This window comes from Nansenia antarctica, assembly GCF_963989245.1.
Source record: "Nansenia antarctica genome assembly, chromosome: 10".
NCBI lineage: Eukaryota > Metazoa > Chordata > Actinopteri > Argentiniformes > Microstomatidae > Nansenia > Nansenia antarctica.
Window position 1 is genome coordinate 25,820,692 of NC_137680.1, and position 17,521 is coordinate 25,838,212.

Here is a 17,521-nt window from a genome sequence, read left to right on the forward strand (position 1 = left end):
AACCATAGACCAAGCCTTACTAAACCATAGACCAAGCCTTACTAAACCATAGACCAAGCCTTACTAGACCATAGACCTAGACTTACTAAACCATAAACCAAGCCTTACTAAACCATAGACCAAGCCTTACTAAACCATAGACCAAGCCTTACTAGACCATAGACCTAGACTTACTAAACCATAAACCAAGCCTTACTAAACCATAGACCAAGCCTTACTAAACCATAAACCAAGCCTTACTAAACCATAGACCAAGCCTTACTAAACCATAAACCAAGCCTTACTAAACCATAGACCAAGCCTTACTAAACCATAGACCAAGCCTTACTAAATCATAGAACAAGCCTTACTAAACCATAGACCAAGCCTTACTAAACCATAGACCAAGCCTTACTAAACAATAGAGCAAGCCTTACTAAACCATAGACCTAGCCTTACTAAACCATAGACCTAGCCTTACTAAACCATAAACCTAGCCTTACTAAACCATAGACCAAGCCTTACTAAACCATAGACCAAGCCTTACTAAACCATAGACCTAGCCGTACTAAACCATAGACCAAGCCTTACTAAACCATAGACCAAGCCTTACTAAACCATAAACCAAGCCTTACTAAACCATAGACCAAGCCTTACTAAACCATAGACCTAGCCTTACTAACACCCAGTGACAGAGAGAGACTGGAGGAACTTACCAAAAGCCTCTTAGACAACCTGGGGAGATAAAAGAACACATTTACAGCAGTGATGTTGGTTTACTGGCTATTGATACATGATTCATTATGATGGCAATGTTGACAATATTCATGCAACTTACTGTTTGAATTTGCTGCTGAATTTGTACAAACCAACCATGACGATGATGGTGTTTAGACACACCATAACCAGAATGACGACCATGCACACTATCAAGGGTTTGTTGTTTACAAAGATGCTGTTGGAGGGATCTGGGAAAAGAGCTATTCATAACATGGTCATTATTATTACAGCCAGAATGCAGCAAAGAAAGTGAATGCAGATAGTTGATTATAGTTATGTTCTTACAGACCACGTTGATTGTGTAGGTTGTTGAGTTCTCAATTCCATGGTCATTTCCAGCCTGACAGTAAAACTGGTTGTAGTCTGCAGACACCTGGGTAGTGAAGCTCTCTCCAGACCCCACTGATGTCATCTGATCTCCATTGACTCTGTACCAGGTGTAGTCCTCCACTGCTGGGTTGGCATCGCTGCTGCAGGTCAGAGTCACAGAGCTGCCCTCTACCACTGGACCAGAGGGACTGGCTGACACTGAGGTGTTCCTGGGGGAAACTGAGAGAAAGAACACAACCTGTTATGTTAATGAACAACTACCATCACCCCACTGATGTTTAAATGAGGTCAAAACGAGGTCAAGTTGATCTTACAGAGCACGATGATTGTCAGACTGGTTTCAGATGACAGGTCACTGTTGCCATGTTGGCGTTGGTAGAGAGCCGTGCAGGAGATGTTCTGTCCATTATGGAGGGGTGAAGCAGTGAAGCTGAGAGCAGACGTCATGTCTTTAGTTTGATCCTGATTCTCCTGCAGTTTCTCCCCACTGTCACCAAGTGTGGGGGTCCATGTGAGAGTTGGGGGGAGAGAGGGACAGGGGGCTGCAGCAGAGCAGATCAGACTCACTGAGGCCCCCTCCATCACCTCCACAGTAGCTGGGGTAAGAGTGGGTTTGGGTGGAGAGGCTGATATACAGTAGAGAGAGACAAGGGGTCTGGTTATTGTTAAAGCAATAGAATAACTCACACAGCTCTCATAGCATTACATTGATGTCTATCGATGGCTCTGCATGTGAACACTACACAGTCTAGTAAGATATAAAAGGAAAAACGTATGCACTCACTGCAATGTAAGTCATTTTGGATAAAAGTGTCAGCTAAAATGGCATATATGATATTATTATTATTATTATTATTATTATGATTATTGTAATTTATGATGATGTTATTATTATTATTATTATTATGATTATTATGATTGTTATTGTTATTATTATTAAATTATTCTTATCACATTATGATATAGATATGTGTCCTACCTGTGGCTGTTATGTTGACAGGCAGATTAAAATTCCACCTTAGACTGTTATTACACTCTAGTCTGAAGTGGTAGTCATCGTTGAGATCAGTAGTGAAGTTATTCAGGATGGTGGTACAATCTTTCTCCTTTAAGTTCCCAGTAAGACGTCCTGTAAGAGTGCCTGGGTCTGTACTAGTGGGACTGGAATCAAACACATCTGGCCCATCTGTTGAACCTTTCTTCCATATTGCTTTGCATTCTTCCTGAGCTAGGAGATGATTATAATCAGGCACCTCTGGGGTACTACCCAGCTGAAATGAGCATGGTATGACCACACAGGATCCACTCAGAGCTTCTATACTCCCAGGAACGAAGACTTTCCAGTCTTGGCCAAGAACACCTGGAACACACACAACACAACTCTGTGAGGAGGTGGAGGTGACTGATAGGCTACCAACCCAGCAGTGGAGAGAGATATGACTGAAAGAGCCCTGACAATGTCTGTACATATCATAATGTGTGTTTCACATCTACTTTCTGTTTTGGTGAATGTTCATATTTTCTATTTAAAGGTGCAATACGTACCTTTTTCCCCTTCAAAATGTCACAAAATAAACATGTTTAAGTTTTACTTATGATTTTGCTCATGTAAATTCAGGTTTAGAGAATGTGATATATCCACTGGCTGGCTCATGTTTCCAGGAACATTTAGCCACATGCTAACACTAGAGTGTCCCACCCAGCCTCTCTCCCCATAGCCACATGCTAACACTAGAGTGTCCCACCCAGCCTCTCTCCCCATAGCCGCATGCTAACACTAGAGTGTCCCAACCTCTCTCCCCATAGACACATGCTAACACTAGAGTGTCCCAGCCTCTCTCCCCATAGCCACATGCTAACACTAGAGTGTCCCAGCCTCTCTCCCCGTAGCCACATGCTAACACTAGAGTGTCCCACCCAGCCTCTCTCCCCATAGCCACATGCTAACAGTGTCCCAGCCTCTCTCCCCATAGCCACATTCTAACACTAGAGTGTCCCAGCCTCTCTCCCCATAGCCACATGCTAACACTAGAGTGCCCCAGCCTCTCTCCCCATAGCCACATGCTAACACTAGAGTGTCCCACCTTGCAGCAGACAGCCAATGAGGAGCAGTCCCTGAGCCCCAGCCATGTCTCTGTGTCAGGGGGCAGCAGAGCAGCTCAGTCACCTGTGACACTGGAGGTTGTGGACATTTCAGAACAAGTGGATGAAACAGTTATGTCCTTGTATCACTTTTGCATGTGAGGACATTCATACACTAAAGACAGATGACTCAGGTTAGAACATTAAAGGCCTACTCAACTAGATTTCATTGAGTGAGGCAAATATGTTGACTAATATTGACTGAACGATAATATGACATTTCACTGTAAAGGGACAATCTGGGATTCAAACAACAACAAAGAGGTAATCCCAGCTGCCACTTTTCTTTTGGTAAACAGCTGAGGGACGGGGCTGGAGATAAACATGATCGTTTTAAAGGGGCAGTCTGTGATCGGTACATCCATTTGTTAGGGTTAGGGTTAAAGAGTATAGTCATTGATTGGTCATGAGCTCAGTTCAACTATCTTATCCCATCAGAATCCAAAATATAAATAACAGTGTTTTATTTGTTTGTAAATAATGTGATTTTAAATATATATTATTTTATAGTATAGCTTCAAAATATAATCAGATATTCTTTGGCAATTTGGTGAAAAGTCCCATCCCTTTTGTCACTTCCTCTACGCATTATAACTTCTGCTGTTCAGACATGAGGAACAATACGTAAGTTTTTCAATATTTTAACACAAATTACATAATATTTAGTCTTGATAATCAAAAAGTAGAAGCCAAAAATGCACTTGATGGAGCGGAGTAGAACATCTAAAGGACATGGAGTGGCCAAAGACAGAATCCACCTTTGTTTAATGGGTGTTCATACTTGTGGTGCATTGACTCAACATGCTTATCAAGTCCCAGTGACAGAGGAAATGTAAAAAAAACTCAAACCCGATGTAGTAAATCATTCTAACATCTAACCCATCCAGCTGACATGTACAGTCTTAAGTACATGAAAAGGAGCTTCTTCAAAGTATTATTATTCAATAAACACACTACTTAAATAAACAGCCCTTACTATAGTAAATCCAGCTGACATGTACAGTCTTTTTTTTTTTTTTTCAGATTGTATCCCTTTTTCACCCAATTTGGTAGCCAATTTAACCCAACTTAGCATCCAATTATCCCCTGCCTATTGCATAGGATCCGCCGCACGACCCCGTGGCCGGCAGTCCCAGAAGAGGCCGCCAGGCAGACTAGCTGACTGGCTCCTCGAGCCCAGCACCGTTATTCCGGCACCCAGGGGGCGGTGTTGCGCGACGGATCCTAGTCCAGAAATACTCCTATACCGCCCTCGGAAGCGGCCGCCCAATATGCCGCTTCCCGTGTGCCTCGGCCATATCTGGATCTGGCGAGCCGGGATACGAACCCCGGCCCCGGTGGGCAGCATGCACTAGTGGCCAGTGCGTAGACCGCTACACCACCGCGGGGCGACATGTACAGTCTTAAGTACATGAAAAGGAGCTTCTTCAAAGTATTATTATTCAATAAACACACTACTTAAATAAACAGCCCTTACTATAGTAAAGCTCTTTTGCAACATGTTGTTAACACACCATTCACCACACAATTTCAACAATGATGAACCGATCATGAATTAATAATTGACAATATCACACAGTAGCAAATTCTTTGCAACGAAAGGTGAAGAATAAAGATGACAAATAATAAATTGCTGCTGACAATATAATGATACCATGAAGTAGCTTACCTTTATTTCTGATCTGTAGAATATACAGTAGGCTGTGCTGCCCAAGGTTGAAAGAAGAAGTGTGTTGCATTTCCTTTCAACTGTTGTATATCTGACTGTTTGTGTCATTGAAAATGAGGAACTTTATTGTCTTTATTCAACGAGCCATGAACTATTGTAAATGCCACATGCTAAATTATAACAATGAAACTTCCCTAGAAGTATTCCCCAGTTCCACTCACCCCATACACACAAATACAGACCCCAGACTCATACACACACACACACTGATACACCCCATACACACCCATACTCCTACACACACACCCATACTCCTACACACACCCATACACACCCATACTCCCACACACACCCATACACACCCCATACTCCCCATACACCCCATAGTAAGTAAGTAAAGCTTTATTTATATATTAGCACCTTTCATACAAGAAATGCAGCTCAAAGTACTTTACAACAGGAATAAGAACATAAAGTGAATATAAAAACTTATAAAAGCATAGAATTAATATAAAAGCAGGGGAAAACAGTAAAAAGAAAACGTAAAGATAAAATACAATAAAAATCAATCTAAAAAAGGGAAACAATGTACAACCTCTGCCTTAACGTTTAGTAACCGCTATCCATCTTATCTCTGAGTCTCTGTGTATGTTCTCAGTCTCTGTGTACGTTCTCAGTCTCTGTGTACGTTCTCAGTCTCTGTGTACGTTCTCAGACTCTGTGTACGTTCTCAGTCTCTGTGTACGTTCTCAGTCTCTGTGTACGTTCTCAGTCTCTGTGTACGTTCTCAGTCTCTGTGTACGTTCTCAGTCTCCGTACAGTAGGGCAGTAGCAGTAGGCAGGTGCAGATGAGCTAGTTGAAGGCTATATTGAAGAAGTACGTTTTTAGCTTACCTACATGTTACTGGCAGGGTTGATTTTAAGGTCCTCCTCCTTATATACAAAGCCCTTAATGGGCAAGGGCCAAAGTACATTGCTAATTACCTTGTCAACTATGTGCCCTCGGACCAGAGTAATGTGCTCTCTCTTCTTGGTTCATAGACACCCACATAACCCATACACACCCCATACACAACATACACACCCACCCCCCATACACACCCATACACACCCCAGACTCATACACACCCATACACACCCATACACCCCATACACACCCATACACCCCATACACACCCATACACACCCCATTCACACCCCATACACACCTATACACACCCCATACACCCCAGACTCCTACACACCCCAGACTCCCTACACTCCTACACACACCCAAAAACTCCCCATACACACCCCATACACACCCATACACCCCATACACCCCAGACACACCCCCATACACCCCCATACACACCCATACACACCCATATACACCCCATATGCACCCCATACACACCCATACACCCCATACACACCCATACACACTCATACACCCCCATATACACCCCATACACCCCATACACACCCCATACACACCCCAGTAACTGTACTCCAGCGTGTGATGCTTCCTGCCCCTTATCCATGCCTCAGGTTTTCCATCAGAAATGGCTCCAGCTTCTCCAGGATCTCCTCGAAAATATTTTTGCTTTTAGTGCTGCCTAGTTCGCTGTACAGCTTACTCATCTCTTTATTGCAGGTGCGTTCAGCCTTGATCTTACTGAACTTCTCCTCGGTGATGACCCTCAGTTTCAGGAGTTCATCCAAGATGTGGCTGACGCTGACCTGGCTCACTCTCTGGATCAGCTCTTCCCGGTGGAGGTCCACAAAGTGCTGGCCTGAGGAGGAGACAAGACTCGCAATCTTGTATTGAGAGGATGAAATGCATTGTGACATCACAACGCTTGATATGCAGCACTGAAACAATAGATACAAAAACAAACAAGAATTGACACTTTAAACTTAAGGCCAATGCACACGGCGTGTGATTTTGTTGCACGACAACATTCGATTCTCAATTCTTTGAATTCTTTCAATTGGTGTGAATGGAGAATCGAATGTTGTCGTGCGACAATATCATGCCGTGTGCATTGTCTCATTCAAAACAATGGAATTGAATTCGGCGGTGCGACAAAATCGCCGCCGTGTGCATTGGACTATAGACTCCATATGACAGAGACAGTTATACAGGAACTGCCAGCAGCCTTGGCTACATCATTGATGTAGATGGAGAACAAGGTTGGGCCCAAGATGGAGCCTTGAGGCACCCCTTTAGTTAACTAGAAGCAGATAGTTGTTGTTTTTTATAAGTTTTTTTTTCTGAGTGGGGCAGTCCCACTCATATTTTTCATGTTACAGTGAAGATTTAGACAGGAAGGATGGGTGAGAGAGAGAGGAGGGATGACATGCAGGATATGTCCCCAGCCAGAATCGAACCGGGGACCCTGCGGTTACATGGTCAGCGCTTAACCCGCTACGCCACCTAAGCGCCCCTAGAAGCAGATAGTTAACTAGAAGCAGATATAGTTAACTAGAAGCAGGGATAGTTAACTAGAAGCAGGGATAGTTAACTAGAAGCAGAGATAGTTAACTAGAAGCAGTGTATGTATATACTGTATGTGTGTGTGTATATACTACATATGTGTGTGTGTATATATACTGTACATACTGTACGTGTGTGTGTATATATATACTGTACATGTGTGTACATACTGTACATGTGTGTGTATATATACTGTACATGTGTGTGTGTGTATATATACTGTACTGTGTGTGTGCATGCTGTCCGTACTCAGGCTCTGCAGGGTCTGGTGGACGTCGTAGGGGAGGTCGTGCGTCTCCTGCAGGCTCTCCAGCAGCGCCAGAGCGGTGGCCTGACCCGCCTGACCCGCTGACCCGGGACTGACCCGCCGGCTCTTCCACAGGCCCAGCATCCTGAACTTCTGCATGGTCACGTCCTCCTCCTCGCCGGCCTGGAGGTCGTCCGGCTCCCTGGAACGCGGGTTCGGCAAGATGACCGCCTTCTTCCAGTCCTTCCCCAGCCACTTGGCCACCTGGACCAGCTGCTGGTCGGTGATCTCTGAGGCCAGCCCGTCTGGAGAGAGAGAGAGAGAGAGAGAGAGAGATCACCACAACAGGCCAATAAAGAGGGTAGTCGCGGCCTGTTTCTCAACTGCTGGGTCGTGACTCGTTCTGAATGGGTCGCTGAGTGTGTGGTTAAACAGGAAACCCTTCTATTTTAACACTAGAAAGGCCAAAAATAGTTCTAGTGTTTTCGCTTTCTGATGTCAGACCAGGGGTGCACATAACTGGTGCGCCAGTGCGCATGCGTCGCCAAAATGCATGCTGCGCGGCAGATCAGCGGCATGAACGCGCTCTTGCGCACCAACAGCTGAAAAAAAATAAAAATAAAATTTGATTTCAGTGTTTACAGAACAGAGCAGTGCTTAAAGAGATGTCCGTTTATTTCAGTGTGTTTAAAGAACAGACATTCAGTTAGTGCTTAAAGAGATGTCAGTTGATTTCATTGTGTTTAAAGGAGTCTGACAGACTTTCATGCTTAAAGAGCAGTCATTTGATTTTGCATTTGTTTCTTTTGATTTGCACACAATCATTTGTTCGTTCATCTTTATTTATGAATAAATGTCGTTTTGCTAATACAAGTTATCCATGTATCCCTTTTTTATCCATCCTGTGGGACGGGTCGTGACTCGCGAGCTCGGGGAGCACCAAGCAGCATCCCTAGGTGCTCCTCTGAGCACTGGCCCCAAAAAGTTATGTGCACCCCTGTGTCAGACGTTTATTTTGACAGACGTGCATGAAAGACCTTCGGCAGTGGGCTAGCCGTTTCCATGGCAACACAAACTTAGCAAACTGTCACTTGTCATTCGAGCAGTAGCTAAGCGCAAATGGCGAAGGGCGAACATGACTTGAGTATGTCTACGATTTACGTACATTGACTATAAAAGGGGACTGAAACCCCGGTGTGTGGCTCTTACAGCATGTATAGGTGTCGTATCACTCAGAAGTTCGCTGGCTATGGAGGGGAAAGGTGTTGTGATGCTTTTATGAAGTTGGAACAGAAATCGCAGACTTCCTTTCAGAGAATAACTCGCCTGAACTGAGCTGTTTGACGACAAAATCTGGCATGCACAAGTTGCGTATATTTGCTGATGTGTTCGAGCACCTCAACACATTAAACACGTCTATGCAAGGGCAAAAATAGCCTGAAAAGAATTCCCACTAGGCCTGTAACAATTCCAAATTCGTTCACGATGTTCTTTGTTGTTAGCCAGCTAGCTAGCTAGCGTGTTGGAGCACAGTCAAGATTGCCATTAAACAATTTCATTGCCATTAGACAATTATTTCAGAATTGTTACAGGCCTAATCACAGTTGTCTACTTTTGTCTATAACAAAATAACAAATACCGTTTTTTTTTGTTACCAGCATCGATTAATAAAGAGAAATAGTATTTATGAAATGCTGAACAAGTTTTTGTATAAAATAACTTAACACAATTAAACGAAACACATCACAGGACTTTTGTCTTTACCAAACCGACAGGACCTACCTTTCCAGGGCGTCTTTTGATCGACAGGAGTGATGACCAGTGGGGCTGAGTTTCCACCATCACGATTAGGGCCAATGTAGAAAAATGGATAGAGTGTCTCAGTGAAGGTGACGCCAGTGAAGGAGTAGATATGAGACCAGTTGTCCACATCAAAGAAGGAGACCTGACCCTCCTCATAATCTACAAACACCCCCACCTTCTGGGGCTCCTGAGGGAGAGAGAGGAGGACATCCTCGGGGTGAGTGAGAGCATGGTACTCCTTATTCTTCAGCCACACAGTCCAGAATCCATGATCAGGCCGAGGTGGGATCGGCTTTCTGCTGATGGTCTCTCTGGCCACACCTACAGTCCAACGAGTCTTGTCCTCCACCTGCACCTCATAGTAGAATCTCCCTGAGGAAAAGCCCTCCTTCCCCAGGACACTGACAACACCGTCAAACCCCTTTTTACGGAGGTTCCTCTGTGTACTCAGTCTCACTTGTTTCCTATCTTCAGACAGGACGAGATATTCATATGCTGTATCAGGGTCCAGCGTCACGTCCACAGCGTGTTGTCTGACCAATTCAAAATTTGGTATCCACATTGTTCTCATTTTAGCTATTTTAGCAGTGACATCATCAATGACCGCTTCCTTCTGGCCAATGACAACATCCTTCTCACCAATGATACGATCTGTCTTGGATCGGTTTCTGGACATGAGTAAAACTAATCCAATCACAGTGAGACCTCCCAGAGTGAAGAACACAGCAAAGGCCGCTTTCCAGGGGTGTGTGAGTTCAAACAGCTCATTAGGGACGTGACACTCTGTCTCCAACATCTCCTTGGTCTGATTGTGTTGAACTCTACAGGTGTACTTGTTGGTGTTTGTCTCCTGTACAATGACATGTCGTTTGACTGTGTAGAGTCCCGCACCGTCTCTGTGTGTCTCTGGAGGTCCAGCAGAGAGAGGGACTCCTTCACTGTCCTGCCACACCATCTCAGGCTCAGGGTGCCAGCCTCTAGATTCACACAGCAGACCCATCCCCCCCTCTCTGTGTCCCTCAATGGAGACCACTGGCTGGGACCCTACAGCTTTAACATTGAGTTGAATAGGAGAATCATCATACCAGATCGGGGACACAATAAGGCATTTATAAGTTCCATCGTCAGTAACTTGGACATTAGACAGCTTCAAGGAGGTGTTGCCTCTCTTCAGTTCCTCTTTAAACAACGATGTCCTTCCCTTGTAGGACCAGAACTGATCTGAGTTCTGGTCTCTGCCGTCAAGGTAAAGATGGACACGAGGGTCTGAGAGTAAGAGTTTAAACCAGTCCACTCTCATGTCCTCAGCACTGATGTTGGGTTTGATGTGACAGGGCAGAATGATGTCATCACCAGGCGTAGCATCAACACGTGAGGGAGTGTGAACCGTGAACTGGATAGAGCCTGCTCTCTGTAGGAGAAGCAGGAGAGTCCACAGACACGCTGATAGAGTCACCATCATTCCTGCAAGAGACAATCAAATCAAATTAAATCAAAATTATTTATAGAGCGCCTTTCGTTCAAAATTGCAATACAAGGTGCTTAACAAATAATATAATGAAAATACCAAAATACAATGAAAATAAACGGTAATATAAGAAAATACAACAATACAGTGAGAACAAACGGTAATATAAGGAAATTATTAGTATAGGAAATAAGAGACATGGTAGGACACGGGATATGTTATATGCTTTACAGTAATTTCCCAAATGACCAGAAAAAGTAGCTAGATTTGTCACTGGTCGCTTTTGACTAATTATGTCGCCATGGGGGTCTGGAAAGTCGCCAGATATAGCGATATATATATAACACTGGGCAGGCAGCGGCAATCCGCAACTACGCCAGCGGCCGGTCTGGCTGGGAAGTGTTGTTTATGGACACCGTCACCAGGTGTACACACACACACACACACGCACACACGCACACACACACACACACACACACACACACACACACACACGCGCACACGCACACACACACACACACACACACACACACACACACACACACACACACACACAAACTGCCTGTACACTCAAGCTAACATGAAGGCAAAGGAGACTTACGGTACCTTGTTGGTGCTGTTGCTGAAAATGAGAGTCAAGTATGGAAACAGTATGAGGCGATATACCGTTACATACAGTTATATACCGTTATTATATACCATTATATACCGTTATATACCGTTATATACCGTTATATACCGTCCGAACAGGCTGTCTGGTCTCGACAGTACTAAACGGATTTCTTGTAAATGGTGCTGCTTACTTTACTGACTTTGTCTAAAATCACTTTCACTTTCACTTTCACTCTCACCAAGCAGAAGTTAACCCTAAAACTGCCAACAGCGTCTGGCCAGACCCCATTGATTGATTGATTGAAAACTTTATTAGAAGATTTGCAGAAGTAGGTACATGAAAGTACATATTACATACAAGGTCAACTAACAGGATAAAAACCCAAGAAAGCCACTGGCTTATTTCAATTGGGGTCCTTGATACGTCGGACTTTGAGGGTGTAAAACATGAAACTTTCAATAATACTCCATTGTAGTTGATGTAAAGTTTCACTGTTAAGTTTTAAAATGACAAATTCGGCCAGAGAATACATAAATTATTTATTGACATTACATTTTAGCATCTACAACTTGTCATGGAACTGCCTGGCACATATTGAGGGCATGTGAAATCTTGGGCCCTATTTAGGGCCATTGGACACTTTACATTAAGGTCACATTTGGGTTAATAAATGGTGTATATTTAGTTAATAAATCACTGAAACAAACAGTTATAACTCATAGGCTATAGATAGATATGTTTGATATTCACTTGGTGTTTGTCAAATAGGGAGCTTGCTATCAGGAGCCATTTATTAATGCTTTATAAATGTACTTATAAATGCTTTATAAATGTACTTATAAATGCTTTAAAAACTAACCCTCAATTCGATTCGATTCGATTCGATTCGATTCAATTCAATTCAATTCAATTCAATTCAATCTTTACATACAATACATTGTGAAGTAGAACAGTACAGTATAGGTGTCAATGTGTTTTATTATATTGCATTTAAGTTACAAAATAATTAAATTAAGATTATATAATGATTAAAGCACTTTGAGCTGCAACGTTTGCAGGAAAAGCGCTATACAAATAAAGTTATTATTATTATTATTATTATTAACCCTTTGAAATCATGATGTCCTTGTCAACATGTTCCTCGTTTAAACATGTCCACCGTGCACATATGTTATTTGTTGATCTGTCCACTACTGACCCTCTCTGTGTTCCCCATGGTGGTCGTGGTGGGTCTACTGACCTCTCTGTGTTCATTAATTAATTAATTAATTTTAATTAATTTTGCCATTTAGCAGACGCTTTTATCCAAAGCGACTTACAATTACGAATTACAGGGACATTCCCCCTGGAGTAACCGAGGGCTAAGTGCCTTACCCAAGGGCACACTAGTGGTGTGGTTTCAGGCGGGATTTGAACTCACAACCTTCCGATCCCAAGTCCAACTCACTATCCACTAGACCACCACTACCCCACATAGGTTGGTCTACTGACCTCTCTCTGTTTTCACTAGGCTGGTCTACTGACCTCTCTGTGTTCACTAGACTGGTCTACTGACCCTCTCTGTGTTCACTAGGCTGGTCTACTGACCTCTCTGTGTTCACTAGGCTGGTCTACTGACCCTCTCTGTGTTCACTAGGCTGGTCTACTGACCTCTCTGTGTTCACTAGGCTGGTCTACTGACCTCTCTGTGTTCCCCAGGCTGGTCTACTGACCTATCTGTGTTCACTAGGCTGGTCTACTGACCTCTCTCTGTGTTCACTAGGCTGGTCTACTGACCTCTCTGTGTTCACTAGGCTGGTCTACTGACCTCTCTGTGTTCACTAGGCTGGTCTACTGACCTCCTCTCTGTGTTCACTAGGCTGGTCTACTGACCTCTCTCTGTGTTCACTAGGCTGGTCTACTGACCTCTCTCTGTGTTCACTAGGCTGGTCTACTGACCTCTCTGTGTTCACTAGGCTGGTCTACTGACCTCTCTGTGTTCACTAGGCTGGTCTACTGACCTCTCTGTGTTCACTAGGCTGGTCTAACTGACCCTCTCTGTGTTCACTAGGCTGGTCTAACTGACCCTCTCTGTGTTCACTAGGCTGGTCTACTGACCTCTCTGTGTTCACTAGGCTGGTCTACTGACCCCCTCTCTGTGTTCCCCAGGCTGGTCTACTGACCTCTCTGTGTTCACCTGGGTGGGTTGTGCTCTGAGCTGGTTTGGGTAAATCAATGAGTCGACCACATTGATATTGAAGTCACGTGAGTGCTCTTCTATCTTGTGTATTTCTGGAGAAAACCTCTGAGGTATAATAATAATAATAATAATAATAATAGTGATAATAATAATAATAATAACTATAATAATAATAATAATTATAATAATAATAAATGTGTAGGCTATAGCACTTTTCCTGCAAAGGTTGCAGCTCAAAGTGCTTAAGTCATTATATAATCATAATTTCATTGAATTATTTAGTCATTTAAAGGCAATATTAAAAAGATGGATTTTCAGTCTTGACATTAAAATATTTGCTGAGGTTGCATCCCTAATGTAAACTGGCAGTGCATTCCACAATCTGGGTGCATAAAATGAGAATGCAGCCTCACCAAATCTCTTCTTTTGTACATGGTAGTAGTGGTACACTATCTGTTCAGTTTGAAAAGCGTCATTGAGTGTCTAGAAAAGCGCTATATAAGTCTAATGTATTATTATTATTATTATTATTATTATTATTATTATTATTATTATTATTATTATTACACAGAGAAAGCCAGCTTCAGAAGACCTGAGATCTCTATTGGGCTGATATGCTCAGCAAAAGGTATTTCAGATATTCTGATGCTGTGCCAGTGAGAGCTTTATAAACAAGCAGAAGGATCTTGAAGTCTGTTAACAACGTGTGTAACTGGTGAAATTCAATAGTACAGTGACAATAGGACAGGACTTTATGTGTATGCTGAGGAAGGAAGTGTGTAGGCAGAGTGTGTAAGCAGAGTGTGTAAGCAGAGTGTGTAGGCAGAGTGTGTAAGCAGAGTGTGTAGGCAGAGTGTGTAGGCAGAGTGTGTAAGCAGAGTGTGTAAGCAGAGTGTGTAAGCAGAGTGTGTAGGCAGAGTGTGTAAACAGAGTGTGTAAGCAGAGTGTGTAAGCAGAGTGCGTAGGCAGAGTGTGTAGGCAGAGTGTGTAGGCAGAGTGTGTAAGCAGAGTGTGTAAGCAGAGTGTGTAAGCAGAGTGTGTAAGCAGAGTGTGTAGGCAGAGTGTGTAAGCAGAGTGTGTAAGCAGAGTGTGTAGGCAGAGTGTGTAGGCAGAGTGTGTAAGCAGAGTGTGTAAGCAGAGTGTGTAGGCAGAGTGTGTAGGCAGAGTGTGTAGACAGAGTGTGTAAGCAGAGTGTGTAAGCAGAGTGTGTAGGCAGAGTGTGTAGGCAGAGTGTGTAGACAGAGTGTGTAGACAGAGTGTGTAAGCAGAGTGTGTAAGCAGAGTGTGTAAGCAGAGTGTGTAGACAGAGTGTGTAGGCAGAGTGTGTAGGCAGAGTGTGTAGGCAGAGTGTGTAAGCAGAGTGTGTAAGCAGAGTGTGTAAGCAGAGTGTGTAGGCAGAGTGTGTAGGCAGAGTGTGTAAGCAGAGTGTGTAAGCAGAGTGTGTAGGCAGAGTGCGTAGACAGAGTGTGTAGGCAGAGTGTGTAGGCAGAGTGTGTAGGCAGAGTGTGTAAGCAGAGTGTGTAGGCAGAGTGTGTAAGCAGAGTGTGTAGGCAGAGTGTGTAAGCAGAGTGTGTAAGCAGAGTGTGTAAGCAGAGTGTGTAGGCAGAGTGTGTAAGCAGAGTGTGTAGGCAGAGTGTGTAAGCAGAGTGTGTAAGCAGAGTGTGTAGGCAGAGTGTGTAAGCAGAGTGTGTAAGCAGAGTGTGTAAGCAGAGTGTGTAGACAGAGTGTGTAGGCAGAGTGTGTAAGCAGAGTGTGTAAGCAGAGTGTGTAGGCAGAGTGTGTAAGCAGAGTGGTGCAGAGGCGTGCTGGGGTCTTACTAGTACAACGCATCAGGTCTCTAATAGTTTACGGCCCAAAGAGACAGACAGACAGACAGACAGACATTTACATTTACATTTACATTTTTGGCATTTAGCAGACGCCTTATTCCAAAGCGACTTACAATCAATACATTTGAATACTAAGCATGTGAATCAGCAATCCACCATTCGTTGCAGGAAGAGTAATCTAGCTCGGGCCCGGGGCCATTGATAGAAGGAAAAACCTTCTCCCTATCACCTTCTTCTAAAACTTTTATTATTATTATTATTATTATTTATTTATTTTTTACTGGAGAAACTGAGAACTGAGACAGACAGACAGACAGTTAAAAAGACAACTTTTATGGCCCTTATTTTAAGAGACAGGCAGACTGGTAAGAAAGACAACACACACACAGAGGCGCCCCGTCCATAGAGGCAACCAAGGCAATTGCTTGGGGCCACCAAACAAAAAGGGCCTCCAAATGTTTTTCCCCAAAAAAAAAAATTCACATTTTTTTTTTCCAGATGGGAGTGTTACATTAGTTTTCTTAAGATAGGATAATAAATAAATCTGTTCAATGGGCATTTGCCAAAGTAGCCTACTGTTAATCAGTATTTATCCTGTATAGAATAGAATAGAATAGACTTTATTGTCGTTGTACAGTTGCCTATACAATGAAATTGTAGTGGCTCTTCCGAAGGTGCAAAAAAACAGAAAACATATTCACATATTCACAAACATATACACATATAAGATAAACATTTATGAACATGTCTTATGTCTACTGTTCAGTGTCTACTGTATGGTGTATATGAAGATGTTATGACGTTTTATCATGAAAATAATGAACAGCAAGCTAGATCCAAAACTAGGGCCGGTGGAGGAGGGCAATTGTCACATTGGACATTTATTGAATAGAACAGTCAAACTTGGCGACGTACAAAAATAATCCATAAGCGATCAAAACCAGAAAAATAACAAACAATGCGTATAGAATATGCGTATAATGCGGTCAACAAAAATACATCGCTCCCCTCTCTCTCCACTACCACCATGCAAGGTGCGCAGGTGCTTAAATTACCTTGCAATATCACCCCCCATAACCATATGACTTCTCAATACGGTGATCTAGGCCAGAGGTTCCCAAACTTTTTTTAACCAAGGCACCCCTGAAGCTTTCCCCCTTCTCCAAGGCACCCCAACTCTACGAAGATTTTAAAAATGCCTCTGAGCTTAAACTAAAAACAATACACGATGAATTGGTTTGAAAATGTGTGTTTATATATAATACATAAGTATTGCCCCAATGAATTTTAACAAGATAATAAAAGTCATAAATGAACTGTAATGGATGGGCAAGAATGCATAGGTCAGTCAAACTATCGCTAAATTAAATAAAATTGTGGCCCTCAAGGATTGTACAATATGGGAGGAGACTCAGAGGGAATTCTTCACACAAATAAAATATCAAAGGCCTGTATAATCAATCAATGGAACAATGCTTTTTTGGGGGGCTTAAAATAATGCCTTAAAATGTAATTCTCATTTCAATGCTCATTCTGAGATTATTATTTCACATCTGAACCAAACGGGTATAATAATTTAACAATAATAATCATGACAGAATTGTAAAAATTGAGAGAAATACAAAACAAAGAAATATGTTGTGCGCATTAGTGGGACACATGCGCCTGCTTTTGGGAGCAGAGTCTCTTTATGCGGGGAGAGATAGTGGACACCGCGACACGCAGGTCCTGTTCCACTGACAGACGCGTGCGTGTCTTGTTCTTGACGTATGCTAGAGAAGAAAAAGCCAGCTCGCACAAGTAGGAGGTTGGGAAGGGTAAAAGCACCTTGATGGCGCTCTCTGAGAGAGATGGATATTCATGTCCCACAAGCAGTCAAAACCTATCCAAACCTAGCTCACCATGTTTGAGCTTCAGTGTGCGGTCCATAATGAGCTCTGCCAGTTCATCTTGAGCTTTGCTGCTCAAACTAGCGGCTGATGCTGATGAGAGGGGGTTGAACG

General features: G+C 43.1%; 2 protein-coding genes across 2 annotated transcripts; both read right to left on the reverse strand.

Moving 5' to 3' along the window:
• Nucleotides 1-705: 705 nt before the first annotated feature.
• Nucleotides 706-3,219, reverse strand: LOC308166801 (uncharacterized protein; the record flags this gene model as incomplete). Its single annotated transcript, XM_080541126.1, has 4 exons — nucleotides 706-714; nucleotides 1,163-1,308; nucleotides 1,404-1,715; nucleotides 3,174-3,219. The coding sequence occupies 4 exons, from the start codon at nucleotides 3,217-3,219 to the stop codon at nucleotides 706-708; spliced, it is 513 nt and encodes a 170-aa protein (XP_080397252.1).
• Nucleotides 3,220-6,415: 3,196 nt separating this feature from the next.
• Nucleotides 6,416-12,726, reverse strand: LOC308166802 (butyrophilin subfamily 1 member A1-like; the record flags this gene model as incomplete). The annotated part of the gene is made up of 4 exons (XM_080541127.1): nucleotides 6,416-6,675; nucleotides 7,629-7,931; nucleotides 9,409-10,840; nucleotides 12,709-12,726. The coding sequence occupies 4 exons, from the start codon at nucleotides 12,724-12,726 to the stop codon at nucleotides 6,416-6,418; spliced, it is 2,013 nt and encodes a 670-aa protein (XP_080397253.1).
• Between the last annotated feature and the right edge of the window lie 4,795 nt (nucleotides 12,727-17,521).